At 39.8% G+C, this 19,322-nt stretch overlaps 1 protein-coding gene across 1 annotated transcript in view; it reads right to left on the bottom strand.

The window, feature by feature from the left end:
* Positions 1-821: 821 nt before the first annotated feature.
* LOC148691293 (uncharacterized) overlaps positions 822-19,322 on the bottom strand; it is a 175,108-nt gene continuing 156,607 nt past the window's right edge. The window contains exons 6-9 of the mRNA XM_088683978.1: positions 4,608-4,671; positions 3,456-3,755; positions 2,022-3,362; positions 822-872 (exon numbers count right to left, since the gene is read on the bottom strand). Coding sequence (XP_088540104.1) covers positions 822-872; positions 2,022-3,362; positions 3,456-3,755; positions 4,608-4,671 — 1,756 coding nt within the window. The remainder of the gene's footprint in view (positions 873-2,021; positions 3,363-3,455; positions 3,756-4,607; positions 4,672-19,322) is intronic.

Below are 19,322 nucleotides of genomic sequence, written 5' to 3'. Positions count from 1 at the left end.
TGAATGAATTGGGCATGAGTTCTAGTATTTGGAACTATAATGAAATGCATTCCAAGTAGCAACCAAGCAAAGAATGATGAGATCATGCAACGACTTTAGAAAACAAGAAATCACAGATTTATACTCTCCAAAGAACGTTATAGGCTCAAGTCTCACAAGGATGTAGCTTAAGTTTAAGTTCCTTCGTTCAAGCATGTTACAAAAAAAAACAGATTTTCTCTTTGTAATTACATGTGAATTCATAAGCTATAACCATAACCAAGCATAAACCAAAGCATAAATCATCTTCCAGCCATGTTTACAACATTCTATAATAGTCATGTAATTTAAAACCAAATCCTCATCATTTTGTTGGAAGGTACCCTAAAACACAAACACACAAAAACGACTCAAAACACTCTTTTTAGGCTTTTTAAAACATGTTTTTCAAATGTTTATGTGATTTTCGGAGTTATAAAAACAAAACATACTAAAACACTCTAAAACAACTTAAAAACACCTTAAAACAGCAAGGAACAGCATTTTAAGTAATGGGTGATAAAATCCCACGAATTTGCATTAAATAAACTTAGTTACCCCCCCACACTTAAATCAAACATTGTCCTCAATGTTTTAAGCTTAGATTCACACAAATCATAAGTAAACACACAAAAAGCAACTAAACAACCTAACATGGCAGAAACGAAATAGCAACAAAGAGAAGAGTTTAGGAACGCAAATCTGGAATTGGAGTGCATTCTAGGTCTTCTTTTGTTAAATGCATGGGTTGCCTCCCAAGTAGCGCTTGCTTTAACGTCGTACAGCCGGACGAAGAACCCAAATCACTCCAGATTGGAGCCCACGGTACCCAAGGGAAGTTCTTCCACAACATGCTCCACAAAGTTCTCATAGTATGGCTTCAATCTATGTCCGTTCACCTTGAACTCGTGGCCACTTTTTAAGCTTTGGACTTGGACTGCACCATGAGGAAAAACATTAGTAACAACAAGAGGTCCAATCCATTTGGAACGTAACTTACCAGGGAATAACCGAAGTCTTGAATCAAAAAGCAACACTTTCTGCCCCTTGGAGAACGTTTTGGTACGAAGCATCTTATCATGATAAGCCTTTGTTTTGTCCTTGTAGATGCGAGCATTCTCGTAAGCCTCGTTCCTAATCTCCTCAAGTTCATCTAATTGGAGCTTCCTATGAACTCCAGCAGCGTCTATGTCCAAATTGAAGGTTTTCACAGCCCAATGTGCCTTGTGCTCTAACTCAACGGGCAAATGACATGGCTTACCATATATAAGCCGAAAAGGTGACATGCCAAGGGGAGTTTTGTAAGCCGTACGATAGGCCCACAATGCATCGTCCAAGCGCAAACTCCAATCTCTTCTTGAGGGTCCCACGGTTTTCTCTAGGACTTGTTTGATCTCCCTATTTGAAACCTCCGCTTGCCCATTAGTTTGAGGGTGATAAGGTGTGGAAACCTTATGAGTAACGTTGTACTTCTTGAGCAAAGCTTCAATGGTGCGGTTACGAAAGTGAGAACCCCCATCACTTATTAAAACTCGTGGCATCCCAAACCTAGCAAAAATATTAGATTTCACAAAATCTGCAACAACCTTAGAATCGTTAGTACGGGTGGCTTTGGCTTCCACCCATTTGGAAACATAATCGACAGCTAGCAAGATATAAGTGAAACCAAAAGATGGAGGGAAGGGGCCCATGAAATCAATACCCCAAACATCAAAAATTTCCACAAAGGAGAGAGATTGTTGCGGCATTTGGTCCTTAGGCCCTATGTTACCTGTTCTTTGACACTTATCGCATGTTAAACAAAACATTTTAGCGTCTTTAAAGAGATTAGGCCAATAAAATCCAGATTGTAACACCTTTAGGGCTGTCCTTTGGGTGCCAAAATGTCCCCCACATGCATAAGTATGGCAGAATGTAAGAATGGAATTAAATTCAGATTCGGGCACACATCTACGCACAATCTGATCTGGGCAGAATTTCCATAAATATGGATCATCCCAAACATAAAAACGTGCATCATGAACAAGTTTATCACGTTGGAACTTGTTTAGGGTACTAGGAACTTGCTTAGACACCAAGAAATTTACCAAATCGGCATACCAAGGGGTTCTTACCTCAATGGACAAAAGTTGCTCATCCGGAAACGTTTCTAAAATGGGGGTGGACTCTTCCTCACGCACCATTCTACTTAGGTGGTCAGCCACCACGTTTTCACACCCTTTCTTGTCTCGGATTTCAAGATCGAACTCTTGAAGTAGGAGCATCCAACGAATGAGTCTTGGCTTAGCCTCCTTTTTGGTGAGAAGATACTTCAAGGCTTCATGGTCAGTGAAAACAATTACTTTAGTACCAAGAAGATATGATCTAAACTTATCTAATGCAAATACAATAGCCAAGAGTTCTTTTTCGGTTGTGGAATAATTAAGTTGAGCATCATTCAACGTCCGTGAGGCGTAGTAGATGACATGCGGCCTCTTGTCCTTTCTTTGTCCTACAACTGCTCCTAAAGCATAGTCGGACGCATCACACATAAGCTCGAACGGGAGGCTCCAATCCGGGGGAACAATAATGGGTGCCGTGGTCAACAACTCCTTGAGTTGGTTGAATGATGCCGTGCACTCCTTAGTGAATTCAAACGCCACTTCTTTTTGTAGGAGACGGCATAGTGGTTGTGCAATCTTAGAAAAATCCTTGATAAATCGCCTATAGAATCCTGCATGGCCAAGAAAAGAACGGACCTCTCTAACCGAAGTAGGAGAGGGTAAGTGACGTACAAGATCTATTTTAGACTTATCAACTTCAATTCCTTTTTCAGAGATGATATGACCCAAAACTATACCTTGTTTAACCATAAAATGACATTTTTCCCAATTCAAAACAAGGTTAGTTTCCATGCATCTTTTCAAGATTAAAGTGAGATTATGCAAACAAGCATCAAATGAGTCTCCAAACACACTAAAATCGTCCATAAATACTTCAATTATCTTTTCAACATAATCAGAGAAGATACTTACCATGCATCGTTGGAAAGTGGCCGGTGCATTGCATAAACCAAATGGCATACGACGATATGCAAAAGTACCAAATGGACAAGTAAAGGTGGTCTTTTCTTGATCATCCGGCGCTATGACAATTTGATTATATCCCGAATAACCATCAAGAAAGCAATAAAAAGAATGACCGGCTAACCTTTCAAGCATTTGATCGATGAATGGCAAAGGGAAGTGATCTTTCCTTGTTGCTGCATTTAGCTTCCTATAGTCAATGCACACCCTCCAACCGGTTTGAATGCGTGTAGGCACAAGTTCATCTTCTTCATTTTTCACCACCGTGACTCCGGACTTCTTGGGAACCACTTGGACCGGTGAAACCCAACAACTATCCGAGATGGGATAGATGACGCCACAATCAAGCAATTTGATGATTTCCTTCTTCACTACTTCCATCATTGGTGGGTTGAGTCGACGTTGGGCTTCCCTTGATGGTTTGGCGCCTTCTTCCATGAGAATTCGATGCATGCACGTGGTAGGACTTATACCCTTGATGTCGGCCAAAGTCCACCCTATTGCCGTCTTGTGCTCTTTGAGAACCCTCACCAACTTCTCCTCCTCTTGTGCCGTGAGTGATGAAGCTATAATGACGGGCAATGTGTCTTGCTCGCCCAAAAACACATACTTCAAGTGATTTGGCAACGGTTTGAGCTCGAGTGTAGGTGGTTGTTCTATAGAAGGAAGCAACTTATCAGTCGAAATTGTGATTGAAATTGAACTAGGGAACTTACCTTGGAGCCGTGGCAATGACTCTAGGGCTGCCACGGTCTCAATTACATCTTCATCAAAGGCCACGGCATGGGTGTTCAATTGTGTGCCGTGGTTTGTTATGGTGACATCCATGTGATCCTTCATTTCGATGCCATTTGTAATGACTGTTTCAAGTGCATCGCCATGTAATTGATCAAGGTGTGCCTGCGCCAAAGAATCAAGAATATCAATAGAGAAACATGAGTGATCATCATTAGGAAATCTCATAGTTTCAGAAATATTAAAATCAATCACTTCCCCATCGAATTCCATTGTTAAAGTGCCTTTAAACACGTCTATCTTAGTTCGCGCCGTCTTCATGAATGGCCTCCCAAGAAGAATCGGCAAGGATGGAGCATGGGTGGTTTCCTCCATTTCAAGGACATAGAAATCCGCCGGGAAGATCAAATCATTCACTTGCACTAAGACATCTTCCAATACGCCCTTTGGATAGGCATTAGATCTATCGGCCAACTGAATAACCACACCATCATTTTTCAATTCGCCAAGGTTCATTGAAGCATAAATAGAGTATGGCATGACGTTAATTGAAGCTCCTAAGTCTAACATAGCATGTTCGAACTTAGTTTGACCAATAATACAAGGGATTGTAAAGCTACCTGGATCTTTGCACTTTGGTGGTAACTTTCTTTGTAGAACAGCGGAAACGTTCTCACTTACCCTTACTACCTCTTTATGTGACGCCCTCTTCCTTGTAGTGCACAATTCCTTCAAGAACTTAGCGTATTTGGGCACTTGCTTTATGGCATCTAGGAGCGGGATATTGACTTGAACTTTCCTAAACGTCTCAAGAATGTCCTTCTCATGCTCCTCCTTCTTTGTTTGTCTAAACCTGCCAGGAAAGGGCACGTTTAGTGGAATAGAACTTGACAAAGTCGAATTTGGACTTACCTTAGGCGTGTTGGACGGTTTTGGCACAATAGGAGGCTGCGGCAACATGTCCTCTTCTTGACTTGTTTTGGATGGCCTTGAGGTGGTTCCGACCTCCTTACCACTTCTCAACATGATTGCCTTGGCAGATTCGCACCCTCCCCTTGGATTGACAATGGTTGAGCTAGGGAGCTTGCCTTTGTCTCGGAATTGTCCTACAAATTCCGCAATCTGCCCAATTTGTTTCTCCAAGTGATCCACCCTTTTGTCTTGGTTTTGCATGGCTTTGGTTTGTTCCTCTTGCCCCTGAGACAAATTGGTAAGTAATTTAAGAAGTGTTTCATTGCCCAACGACGTACCTTGATTGTTTTGGGCAGGTTGTGCTTGGTTTGGATTGGGGCCGAATGGCTTGGTGTAGAACCCCGGGGGTTGTTGTCTAAAGCCTCCTTGTTGTTGAGGTTGTTGAGGCTCCCTCCACTTGAAGTTTGGATGGTCTCTCCAACCCGGATTGTATGTGTTGGAATATGGATCATTCCTTGGTTGATTGTGGCTTGGAAATCCAATGGCATTTGCACTCTCCCATCCCCCATTCTCAATCAATTGAGGGCATTTTTCCGAAGGGTGTCCTTGGATAGAACATACACCACATACAATCGGTCCTTGTATCTTCATTCCTTCGGCCATCTGAGACACAATAGAAGTAAGATTAGCTATCTGAGATTGAATATCGGATTGAGAACTTACCTCATTCAAGTGTTGCCGTGGGGGGTCCCTTTGCCCAAGTCCTTCATATTGTTGTGCATTTAGAGCACGGTTTGCAATTAGGGTCTTGGCCGACATAGGAGTTTTGTCCACCAATGCACCTCCCGCCGAAGCATCGAGCATTTGCCTTTCAATGGGAAGAAGGCCCTCATAGAAATATTGAAGGAGAAGCTCCTCCTTCATTTGATGTTGAGGACACGATGCAACAAGGGCTTTAAAACGCTCGTAGTATGCCGGAAAAGATTCTCCTTGACTTTGTTGGATTCCGCTAATTTTCTTCCTCAAGAGAATGACTCTTGAAGTAGGGAAGAACTTCTCCAAGAATGCTCTCTTCATGCTCTCCCAAGAAGTAACGGTCCCGGGTGCCAATTCATAAAGCCAATCCTTAGCCTTTTCCACAAGAGAGAATGGAAAAGCTTTCATCATTAAAATGTTCCCATCGACATTTATGGGTGTCATGCTCGAACAAACAACCTCGAACTCCTTGAGATGCTTGTTGGGATCTTCCATGGAAAGCCCATGGTATTTCGGAATGTGGTGCAACAAGCTTGACTTCAACTCGAATTCATCGGTCTTGCCTTGGGCAGCCGCGGGGTATTGAATGCATAATGGTGCGGCATTGGTCAACCCCGAGGCCGAAAGCTCTTTAATGGTCCGATTGTCCGCTGCCATAACTTCTTCTTCCACACTTTCAAACTCAGATTCGGCCTCTGAACTTGAACTAGGTTCACTAGGTTCGGGATGCCTCCTCTTTCTTCTCAAATCACGTTCAAAATCGTCGTTAAAGTCCAAGATATGTGCATGCACAGTTTGAGAACTCCGCGTCATGCACTAGTACCTAAACCAAGAAAACAAAACAAAATAAGAAAACTAGGTAAATTACACTAAAAACATACGGCAAAAACACAAGGGATTAGCAATTTTGCTAATCCCCGGCAACGGCGCCAAAATTTGATGCGAGATTTATACGCACACAAATTAAACCCTCTTTTTGTCAAATTGTAGTAAGTATGCAAGTAGGGATCGTTCTGGACCGGGGATTAGGAGGGATTGTTAACCACTTGGATTTGACTCAAAAACGTAAAATAACAATATGAAACACTATACTAGACTCAAAGAATGCAAAACTAAACTTTAAAACACTAAGACAAACCAAAAGACTCAAAACAACACAAACACACTCAAATCTGCCTAAAAACCACTTTCTGGGCAGATTTGAGCACAAACACAAATTTGGACGAAATTAAGTAATAACTTGACTCAAGAACGTAAAAACACAATATAAAACACTAAACTAACTCAAAGAATGTAAAACTAAACTTTAAAACACTAAGACAAACCAAAAGACTCAAACATCACCCAAAACACTCAAAACTGCCTTAAAAACACTTTCTGGGCAGTTTTGGACACTTTGGTGAATTTGGACGAATTTGTGTAACAAATTGAATCAAAACACTTAAAAACACAAACTAAGACACTTTCTAACTAAGTTGGACACTAAAGTAAAGGGGGATTAAGGTTTTGACGAAATTAAATTAAATAAAACAAGTTAATAAACTAGGCAGATTGTATAAACGGATTTAAGAAACAAGATGATGGATGGATTAGTTAGAGGTCCATTCTCCACACATGACACATTTATATATGAATCGATTCTCCAATTGCTTTTCATTATCTATGATGCTCAACACCCCAAGTTAACCGTGATGCACTAATTAACTCTCAAATTTTCCTTATGTTATTGAATTGGATGATGCATGCGACAATTCAAATCATTCTCCAATGGTTCTCAACATGAATGCATAGAAGAGATACAATGAGAGATCATTATGCTCTATGAGAATTATAAGTGTTGACAAGGCAATTGTAACTATGAATGCATGATACTCTTGCCAAGAATTCAATTAACGCGGTTGTGACTAACAACCTTCACTACTCATGTTTATAAACTTGTGACGATTAGGTGAAACTCGTTTATAAACTAGCATCGAGTTTATGCATGAAGACTAAGTATGCATCCCTAATCAACATACAAAAACAAGTTTTTAATAAACATGATAATTGAATTGCAATCATAACTTAACAAATCACAATTGGAAGAAATCAATTCATATTTCAAACATGTTCATGGCTTCAAATTTTCCCCTAACTAATTAGGGGTTTAGCCACTCATGATTACAACAAACTTAGATAGTAATAACAAGGTAAACATTGAAAACAAGAACGAAGAACACCTAAAAATCCCAACAACTCAATCTTGAATTGTATGAACGTTTAGGCCTCTTCTCCTTTAGTTGCTGCAGCACAAGGGGTTTTGGTGAGTTTTGGCGGTTATGGATGATGTAGAATGATGTGTTTAGGGTAGGGATGGATGTAGGGGAAGGCAAGGAGTGTTTTTGGGCAGAAAATATGAAGAATGGTGAAGTATGGCTGTGTTAGAGAGAGAGCATGAATTTCTGGCGTGAATGGATGTGTATATGAGATGGTTTTCTGAATATGGAAGAGTGAATGAGAATGAATGCAATGGATGCTTATTTATAGGTGAAATGGGGGGAACATGACAGCTAGGAACTTGGTGGAAATCTGAAATGGTGATGGGAGATGCATGTGGCTGATTTGTGCATGTGATTAAAGGGTGGGAGTGCATGTGCTTTGATAGAAATGAAAGGGTGCATGTGGGTGAATGTGTGGCTGATTTGTGGTGCAATGATGAAGTGAATGTGATTGTGGAAATGCATGTGGAGTGTGCTGAAATATGTTGATGTGTAATGATGAATTGGGATGGCTGAAAATCTGGAGTGGGAATTGCATGTGGCTGCAATGGATTAAAGAAAGGGGGAAGTGCATGTTCTGAAATGATGGTGTGGAATGGTGGAAAGCCACGGCAAGGGATGTATTTTCTGAATGAATGAAGGCAAGTTTTGTGGAAGGGTGATTAGGAATGCATGTGGGTGTTTTGGTGACTGAAATGATGAAGTGGGATGGATATGTGGCTGCAATGATGAATTGGGAGAGCATGTGGGTGGAAATGCATTTGGGTGAATGTGTGGCTGCATGGTTGAATGATTAAAGGTGCATGTGGGTTGGAAATGCATGTGGAGTGGCTGGAATGAAGTGTGTATAAAAGGCTAGAATCTGATTCAAAGAGAAAGGCATTTGTTTTGAACTTTGTTTCCTCATTTTCCACCTCCAAATCAGGTTTTCATTACTTTAAAATATGGCTGAGAGGATGACAAACAAGGTAAGTATTTAAGGTAAGTTAAATGGCTCAAATCTGATGTAAATGGTATTTCCACATATGGCATGTGTTTTGAGCGTTTTTTTTCTTGTTTTCACAGCTTGCAAATCAGGTCACAAAGCCCTTCCTTTTGCTCCAAAATGCTCCAAAATGCATCTTTTTGCTTCCTTAGCCATATGAACCTAAAAACACACGAAAATGGCTTAAACAACTAAAACAACTATGAATTAATAATATAAATGCACGAAAACAAGCTAAGTAAGTCGCCTAAATATGCTCCTATCAGAATGCATGTGAATATGATGGAAATCTGATATGGTGATGGGAGATGCATGTGGCTGATTTATGCATGTGAATGCATGTGGCTGCAATGGATTAGGAATCCTTCAATTTCGTCCATTCCTTTTGCTCCAAACATAAGCTATCCATTCCAAGTCCAATTTTGCTCCAAAATGCACCAAAATGCATCTTTTTGCTTCCTTAGCCATATGAACCTAAAAACACACGAAAATGGCTTAAACGACTAAAACAACTATGAATTAACAATATAAATGCACGAAAACAAGCTAAGTAAGTCGCCTAAATATGCTTCTATCACTTAGATTTGAGTCTCAGCAGCGATCCGGTTACGCCCCGTCAAGGTAATGTATGGCGCCCTTCTTTTTTATCTTCTAACGGTCTTCTTACAGGTGAAGACTCCGTGATGCAGGACGCCACAACAGCTACAATAGTAGCTAAGAACCTCCTCACTCCAAAAGATAGTAGGCTGCTGTCAGGACGGTCCGATGAGTTGGCCGTTCAAGAGTCCCTCGCACTTAGTGTTCAGTGTGCGAGCTCTGTGTCCAACATGGGCCAACGCCTGCTTGCCTGCTCCCGTCAGGTGGAATCATTGATGGCGGAGGTGGAAAGTCTTAAGCAAGAGATCCAGCAGCTTAAGTACGAGAATAGAAGTTTGCATGTGCTTGCAAATAACTATTCGTCGGGCATGAAGAGGAAGCTTGATGAGCTGCAAGAATCTGAGGGTCGAATTCACAGTGACCGTCAAAGGCTTGCGTCTTATCTCCAGAGGCACCTTTTTCCTGGGTCATCCAGCGTTTGGCCAAGTATTGAGGCCTGGAATGCTCTAGCTCCGATGCCTCCCGCTCCGATGCCTTCCGCTTCGATGGCTCCCGCTTCTATGCCTTCCGCTCCTATGCCTTCTGCTTCGACGCCTCGTAGTGGGGCTTCACGTAAACATCCTCTGTGAAGGCTCCATCTTTCTCCATGTTTAGTATCTTCTTTTTTTTATTTTTATTTTTTATAATAAATAAAATCAAACGGCATGGAATTGGTCCTTGAATGGAAGGTGATACTTGAAGTGAACCGGCATTGGTTTGAATTCTAGTGTAGGTGCCTGATTCATAAAAAACAGCAAGTTAGTATAAAATGTAATGGAATTTGGAAAAAAAAACTTACTTGTTTTGTCCGATAAGAACTCAATGACAAACACCACTCCTTTCAAAGTTTCAGGGATATTGGACTTGGCCAGATTGCAAGTGATGGTTATGACTTGTCCCATGTCATCAAATTTAACTTCTTTGGATTTTGTGGTTTCAAGAACGTCCTCTTTGATGAATTCATGACATTCCCTACTTTGCACCTTTGGAAGGGCTTCCAAGATGTCTTTTTCACTTTCTTCTTCCTTGGAATTCATGAACCTGCAAGGAATAGGGATATTTGTTGGAATGGGGTTAGAACTAATTGGAACAACCTTACTTGAATTAGGTGGCGTAGGAGCAATAAGTGCTTCTGACAAAGGTGCTTCAAATCCCCCATTCGGATTTACAATGGTTGAACTAGGGAGTTTGCCTTGGTCGCAAAATTGTCCTACGAACTCCGCTATCTGCCCAATTTGCTTTTCCAAGTGGTCCAACCTTTTGTCTTCTTGTCGAGCCTCATTGTCTTGATTTTGTGAGCCCTGCACCAAACAAATTAATTCGTTAAGCTTTTGATTATAATCTATTGACGAACTTAAATTTGGTTGGGCATATTGAATATGAGGTTGTGGTGGGTGTATAGGTCTTGAATAGAACCCCTCATATGGCTGCCAATATCCTTCTTCTTGAACATGTTGAGGTTCCCACCACATAGAGTTTGAATGATCACTCCAATCTGAACTGTAAGTATTGGAAAACACGTTATTCCTTGATTGAAGATCAAATATATCAACACTTTGCATTTGAGACCTTTCCATGAGTTGTGACAAAAGAGAAGCATTATCAAGTGCCATGTTGTTCTTCTCTAGTACTTGAATTCAACAAACAAAACACAAATCAAAAACTAAAACTAAAATACATAACAGAAACGAACAATCCAAGAGATTAGCAAATTTGCTAATCCCCGGCAACGGCGCCAAAATTTGATGCGAGATTTATACGCACACAAATTAAACCCTCTTTTTGTCAATTGTAGTATAAGTATAAGTAGGGATCGTTCTGGACCGGGGATTAGGAGGGATTGTTGATCACTTGGATTTGACTCAAAAACGTAAGAATACAATATAAAACACTATACTAGACTCAAAGAATGCAAAACTAAACTTTAAAACACTAAAACAAACCAAAAGACTCAAACATCACCCAAAACACTCAAAACTGCCTTAAAAACACTTTCTGGGCTGTTTTGAGCACTTTGGTGAATTTGGACGAATTTGTGTAATAAATTGAATGAAAACACTTAGAAACATAAACTAAGACACTTTCTAACTAAATTGGACAATAAAGTAAAAGGGGATTGAGTTTTGGACGAATTTAAACTAAATGCACAGATTCTAAGTAAAACAGATTGTAAATATGAAATTGATGAAATGGAATGAATGGATGATAGAATAGCTAAGGGGTTCATCTCCACACATGTTACACTTGCATAATAAAATGATTTCCAATTGCATTTCAATAAACCATGAATTCTCAACGCTCCAAGTTAATTAGGTCCGCTTAAATTAACTTTCAAATCTTCCTAACGTTATTGAATTGGATGATTGCATACGACAACCCAAAACATTCCCCACAAGTCCCCTACATGATTGCATAATAGAGATACAAGCAAGAATCATTACGCTCTATGAAAATTATAAGTGTTGACGAGGCATTCGTTACTATGGAATACGCATGAAACTTATGCCAAGAATTCGTTTAACGCGATTGTTTATAAGCAACCTCCACTACTTGTGAATATAAGTTCGTAACTATTAGGTCATATTCATGCATGAAAATTAAGTGTGCACTCTCAATGAACATACATAAATAAGTTATCAATCAAACAGTTAAACGAATTGAATCCACAACTTATGAAACGCAATTAGAAGTAATCAAATCAAAATGCAAGCATAAACATATATTTCGAATTCCCCCCTAGCCAAGGGGGGTTTAGTTGAATTTAAACATTGGAATCAAAGAAACACCTAAACATTCCAACAACTCAAACTTGAATTGTATGAACGTTTAGGCCCTCTTCTCTTCCATTCCCCATTCGTACAAAACAAAGAGTATTGAAATTAAACATTGAAATCAAAGAAACACCTAAACATTCCAACAACTCAAACTTGAATTGTATGAACGTTTAGGCCCTCTTATCTTCCTCTTCGTTGTAGCACAAGGTCTAAGGATAGTTTGATGGTGTGAATGGTTTGGGGAGTGGTTGGAGTGGCTGCAATGGAGGAGAAAATTGTTTTGGTGGCTGCTGCAAGGGTGTGGAGAGGTTTTGACGAATTTCTGGAATATGGAAGAGTGAATGAGAATGAATGAGTGTGAATGCTTATTTATAGGTGAAATGGGGGGAACATGACAGCTAGGAGGGAATGTGGCTGCATGTTTGAATGATTAAAGGATGCATGTGGGTTGGAATTGCATGTGCAATGAATATGTGGCTGCATGTGCAAGGGAACAATCTGAAAATGCATGTGAAAGCATGTGTTGGCTGCAATGATGAAATGGATGGGAGTGCATGTGGCTTAATTAATTAAAGGGAGTGGATGTGCAATGTTTTAAAGGATGGAATGCATGTGAATATGATGGAAATCTGATATGGTGATGGGAGATGCATGTGGCTGATTTATGCATGTGAATGCATGTGGCTGCAATGGATTAGGAATCCTTCAATTTCGTCCATTCCTTTTGCTCCAAACATAAGCTATCCATTCCAAGTCCAATTTTGCTCCAAAATGCTCCAAAATGCATCTTTTTGCTTCCTTAGCCATATGAACCTAAAAACACACGAAAATGGCTTAAACGACTAAAACAACTATGAATTAACAATATAAATGCACGAAAACAAGCTAAGTAAGTCGCCTAAATATGCTTCTATCATTTTGTACGAATGAGGAATGGAAGATAAGAGGGCCTAAACGTTCATACAATTCAAGTTTGAGTTGTTGGAATGTTTAGGTGTTTCTTTGATTCTCTTTGTTTTGTACCATGAGGAACTAAACCCCCCCTTGGTTAGGGGGTGATTCGAATATATGTTTATGCTTGCATTTTGATTTGAATACTTCTAATTGCGTTTCATAAGTTGTGGATTCAATTCGTTTAACTGTTTGATTGATAACTTATTTATGTATGTTCATTGAGAGTGCACACTTAATTTTCATGCATGAATATGACGCTAGAATATAAGTGAGTTTCACCTAATAGTTACGAACTTATATTCACAAGTAGTGGAGGTTGCTTATAAACAATCGCGTTAAACAAATTCTTGGCATAAGTTTCATGCGTATTCCATAGTAACGAATGCCTCGTCAACACTTATAATTTTCATAGAGCGTAATGATTCTTGCTTGTACCTCTTCTATGCATTCATGTTGAGGACTTGTGGGGAATGTTTTGAATTGTTGTATGCGCTAACCCATCCAATTCAATAACGTTAGGAAGATTTGAAGGTTAATTAGTGCATCACGGTTAACCCGGGGTGTTGAGTTTCATGGTTTATTGAAATGCAATTGGAAATCATTTTATTATGCAAGTGTAACATATGTGAAGATGAACCCCTTAGCTAGCATTCATTCATTTCAATTCCATTCAATTCTTTCACACATTCACATTTACATTTTGCTTTAATTTACAATCTGTGCAATTTAATTTAATTTCGTATAAACCTCAATCCCCCTTTACTTTATTGTCCAATTTAGTTAGAAAGTGTCTTAGTTTATGTTTCTAAGTGTTTTGATTCAATTTATTTCCCAATTTCGTCCAAATTCACCAAAGTGCTCAAAACTGCCCAGAAAGTGGTTTTTAGGCAGATTTGAGTGTTTTGGGTGATGTTTGAGTCTTTTGGTTTGTTTTAATGTTTTAAGTGTTTAGTTTTACATTCTTTGAGTTAGTTTAGTGTTTTATATTGTGTTTTTACGTTCTTGAGTCAAGTTATTACATCAATTCGTCCAAATTTGTGTTTGTGCTCAAATCTGCCCAGAAAGTGGTTTTTAGGCAGATTTGAGTGTTTTGGTTTGTCTTATTGTTTTAAAGCGTAGTTTTGCATTCTTTGAGTCTAAGTTAGTATTTCATATTGTTATTTTACGTTTTTGAGTCAAATCCAAGTGGTTAACAATCCCTCCTAATCCCCGGTCTAGAACGATCCCTACTTATACATATACTACAATTTGACGAAAAGAGGGTTTAATTTGTGTGCGTATAAATTTTCGCATCAAATTTTGGCGCCGTTGCCGGGGATTAGAAAATTTGCTAATCCCTTGGATTGTTTTATTTTCGTTTGTTTTTATTTTTCCAGATTCTTAATTTTGTTTTGTTTCTTGTTTTAGGTACTAGTTCATGACTCGGAGTTCTCATCCGATTCGTGAACATATCCTGGAGTGATTGGGTTCTTCGTCCGGCTGCAAGACGTAAAAGAAAGCGCTACTTGGGAGGCAACCCAATGCACTGAATAAAACAAAGCATGTTCATAAAAAAAATTAAAAAAAAAAAAAAAGAAAAAGAAAAAGAAAAAAAAAAAAAGGATACTAAACATGGAGAAAGGTGGAGCTTCACAAAGTTTGTTTACGTGAAGCCCCACCACGAGGCGCAGATGCGGAAGGCATAGAAACAGAAGGCATAGAAGCGGGAGGCATCGGAGCGGAAGCCATCGGAGCGGGAGGCATCGGAGCTAGAGCATTCCAGGCCTCTATACTTGGCCAAGCGCTGGATGACCCAGGAAAAAGGTGCCTCTGGAGATAAGACGCAAGCCTTTGACGGTCACTGTAAATTCGACCCTCAGATTCTTGCAGCTCATCAAGCTTCCTCTTCATCCCCGACGAATAGTTATTTGCAAGCACATGCAAACTTCTATTCTCGTACTTGAGCTGCTGGATCTCTTGCTTAAGTCTTTCCACCTCTGCCATCAATGATTCAACCTGACGGGACCGAGCAAGCAGGCGTTGGCCCATGTTGGACACAGAGCTCGCACACTGAACACTAAGTGCGAGGGACTCCTGAACGGCTAACTCATCGGACCGTCCTGACAGCAGCCTACTATCTTTTGGAGTGAGGAGGTTCCTAGCTACTATTGTAGCTGTTGTGGCGTCCTGCATCACGGAGTCTTCACCTGTAAGAAGACCGTTAGAAGATAAGAAAGAAGGGCCCCATACGTTACCTTGACGCGGCGCGCCCGTATCACTGCTAAGGCTCAATTCTAAGCTAAGGTTCGATGAGTTTGCCATTTTTCAAAAGTGTTCAAAGAGAAGGGATGAAGTTAAATTTCAAAGGGCCGGAGTCGATTTTCAAGAATGGGAAATCTTCAGAGTGTGTTTGTTGTGGTGATCGATAGCTCTATAAAAAACCAAGGCGACGCGTCCACCGATTCAAGAAGCCGGAATTTCCGGCGTAATTTAGGCGACGCTTTCTCAGCTTTTCAGAAGGCGCGTTCAACTTTGTCAAAAGATTTCTTCTTTTCAGACAACACGTGGAGGCCATCATCGCAACTACACATCTTTAGCCGTCAAGCGCAAAGTTCGGCGACGCTTTCTCTGCTTTTCAGAAAACGCGTGCAGCTTTGTCAAAAGGAGCCACATCCGCACTACTACGTGTCGTTCAGAAAGCAAAGGGGCGTCGTTCAGAAATCGAAGGGGCGCCTGCTCAGAAATCGAAGAGGCGTCGTTCTGATATCGAAGAGACATTTGTCGACAAGGGTAAAAGAACAGTACCACCACTTGATATTATCTCTATATATGTCGACCTTCGTCTTTTATGGCAAGGCAGACCTGAAGAAAATGCCCAACTCTCCCTCACCTCTGAGGGCGCACTCCCAGCAAAGCCTTTCGAAATACTCAATTCTTTCTTCTTCCCCAAAGATGATACCAGATGCCTGGAGTACATATGACCCAGGAGGAAATGGCGGATTGAAGTGTGCTGATTCATTCACTGCTTCTTCAAAAGCAAAGGTATCATATATCATCAAGGTCAAAAGCAAAAGTATCTCATATCATGCTCTTTCCCTGTCTTTTTCTTTGTCCTTGTTCTTACTCGCATGGCAAAGTAAAAGAAGCAATCAGCCGGCACTTGGAGTCAGTCTTCCAATCTGGAGCCAACTGCCTGGAATCTATTCCTGATTGCTTACCTAGCGTTGCTCTCGAGTAGTCATCTTCAACGGTTGATACACTTCCGGAGAAGGGACCACTTCTGCAAATGGGAGCGAGTAAGGCAAGTGAAAATGATACATTGAAGCATGTGGAGACAAACATAGGCTGAGTTATCCTCCAACCCTTTTCAATACGAATTGGAAAGATTGAACAAAGAAACAGACCAAAGGGGTAAGCTCAGACCTTCAGGGAAGACCAAAAGAATCCTCCAGCCCAGTAGCACAAAGGAAAATCAACAAGTGGAGGAGACCAAAAGAATCATCCAGCCCAGTTCAAGAGTAAGCCTGTGGAATCACAAAGATCAAAGCCTCAATGCAATCACCAAGGAGAAGAGGGAATTTACACTCCATAACCAGATTTGCGTCCCTAAACTCTTCTCTTTGTTAATTACATTCTGCCATGTTTAGTATGTTTAAGTGCTTTTTGTGTATTTACTTATATTTTGTGTGAATCTATGCTTAAAACATTGAGGACAATGTTTGATTTAAGTGTGGGGGGGGGTAACTAATGTTGTTAATGCAAATTCGTGGGATTTTATCACCCATAACTTCAAATGTTGTTCCTTACTGTTTTAAGGTGTTTTTAAGTTGTTTTAGAGTGTTTTAGTATGTTTTGTTTTTATAACTCCAAAAATCACATAAAAATTTGAAAAACATGTTTTAAAAAGCCTAAAAAGAGTGTTTTGAGTCGTTTTTGTGTGTTTGTGTCTTAGGGTACCTTCCAACACAATGATAAGGATTTAGTTTGTAATTGCATGACGGTTAAAAAGAGTTATAAACATAGAGAAAAGTTTAATTTACTCTTGGTATATGCTTGCTTATGGTTATAATGTATGACTTCACATGCAATCATAAAAGAAAAATTCGTTTTTGTAACATGCTTGAAGGAAGGAACTCAAACAAACGCTACATCCCTGTGAGACTCGAGCCATTACTTTCTTTGGAGAGTTATTTTCTGTGATTCTTTGTTTTCTAAAGTTGTTGGTTGCATGATCTCATTATTCCTTGCTTGGTTGCTACTTAGAATGCAATTGTATCATGATAGAACTAAATGCTAGAACTTATATCCGTTTCATTCAAAGCATGACATTGAATTGCATAATATATATCAAGATGAAGTTGTTGCCACCATAGCCAAATAGCCTTACTTCCCATATTTCGTATATATTAGTTTTAACCCCGTTGAGCCCCGTTAAGACTATTTTCTTTGCTAACCATCACCCCTTACCTAACCTAGAGTAAGACTTTCCTATACCCTTGTTCTTGAAGTATAGTGAGCATGACTTAAATGAATTCCTTTTGATTAATATGTTGCAGAAAATAAGTGTGGGGGAAGGGATTTTTGTGAATATGTATGTGCCTAAGTCTTAAAGGATGATAAGTCATATTTTACATGCATCTATATCTCCCTTATTTGGCGTCTTTGTGATGTTTTTAGATTAAACTAGTTGCATTTTACATTATTTGGTGTTAGTGTGCAGCCAAGGGTGAGTTTGGATCAATGAGAAGACAAATAGAGTAAAAACATTCCTTTTGGTAGCGGAGCATTACTCAAAACGTGGAAAGGATTCTAGGGATTTAAATTGAAGTCCAAATGAAGAACCTAGGAGACGTTTGAATGCTGGAATTTCAGGAAATGATGTGAAAATGTTAAGTGGTGCAATTCGGCCATTTTGAGTGATTCTAAACAAAACAAGCATTGAAGTCAGATTAGGTGGTTTCAACACCAAAACATGCATTCACATGCATGTTCAAACACTTTGCCGAGCACTCTCATGCATTTCCAGCTCCCTTGTGCATTTCCACATCCGAAACAAATCACCTTTGCACTTCCATTCCCATGTCCAGATTATTCTAACCAAGTTTCAGATTGTCCACTCCCTTGTGGCAGACTTTGCACATGTTTCTTGGATTAAATATCCACATACCTGCAGATTATGTCCATTCCTTGCATCCTTTATTCCAGAAATTCCATTTCATGCCATCATTTCAGAAATCCAACCCATTCCTTTGTCCATGCCGTGTGTTCTTCCCATTTTCAGACTTGTATAAACATTTTCTGGTGCTCCAATTGACCTTTGCAGGTTCCACTCCCTTGTGGCAGACTTTACACATGCATTTTGATTAAACAAAACACATACTTGCAGAGTTGTCCAAGCCATGCGTCCACTACACTCAGAAACCCATCATTCCATCTAAATTATGCTCTGCCATCTGAGTAAACAAAGGCTAGATCCAATCTGAATGTTGGGGGATCACACACACTCTATTTGGCTCCATTTTCTGTCCATCATACACACTAATTCGCCCTCTCCATTGCAGGGCATTCTACATTCTTTTCCTTTCACAGAAACTGTCCATTATTCTCTCCCTTTTCCATCCGCAAGTTTTCCTCTTCATTTCAGTCCATTTACACACCCATAACCTCTCCCATTTCACTCCATTCTCTGTCCATTTCTGTCCTAAGGGCAGAAACCATTCAAACCAAACCAATCTACTTCATCCGCACCACATTTGGAGAAGCAACACCAAGGAACTCTTCAAGGACTTCAACATCAGTTTTGCTAGGAGGGTTCATTCTTATCAATTCTATGTTCATTCATGTTTTATACTTTTATGTCAAATCTTTTGTAGACATGAATTGTAACTAAGCTTCCTCTAGGGATTCGATGTAACCTTGCAAAGTTTGCTATGTAATTAAGTTAGAATGCTCAGTTTGTCTACCTAGTTCTTGATTCATTCTCTGTTATAATTGTGAATTTGTGGGTTGATTTGTATGCTTGATCGCCATTTGAGTTAACCACAAGTTATTTAGCCAAGATTAAAACATACATCATGTCTAATATTGGTGGAGTTGTGAATGAATGAAGGGAAAGATTGGCAAACATCCTGCCAAGTGTTCCCTTTGGCTTAGTGAACGTCTCTTGTGCATTACATACTCTAGATTATGAACCAAAGTTGCACATCACAATTAGGTTCAAGATTATAGACATTTGATCAAATCCACACAT

The sequence above is a fragment of the Pyrus communis genome, chromosome 14, assembly GCF_041283825.1.
Source record: "Pyrus communis isolate YQ-2024b chromosome 14, ASM4128382v1, whole genome shotgun sequence".
Lineage (NCBI taxonomy): Eukaryota > Viridiplantae > Streptophyta > Magnoliopsida > Rosales > Rosaceae > Pyrus > Pyrus communis.
The sequence above is the reverse complement of the archived record's forward strand: the minus strand, read 5'-3'. Positions and strand labels throughout refer to the sequence as shown.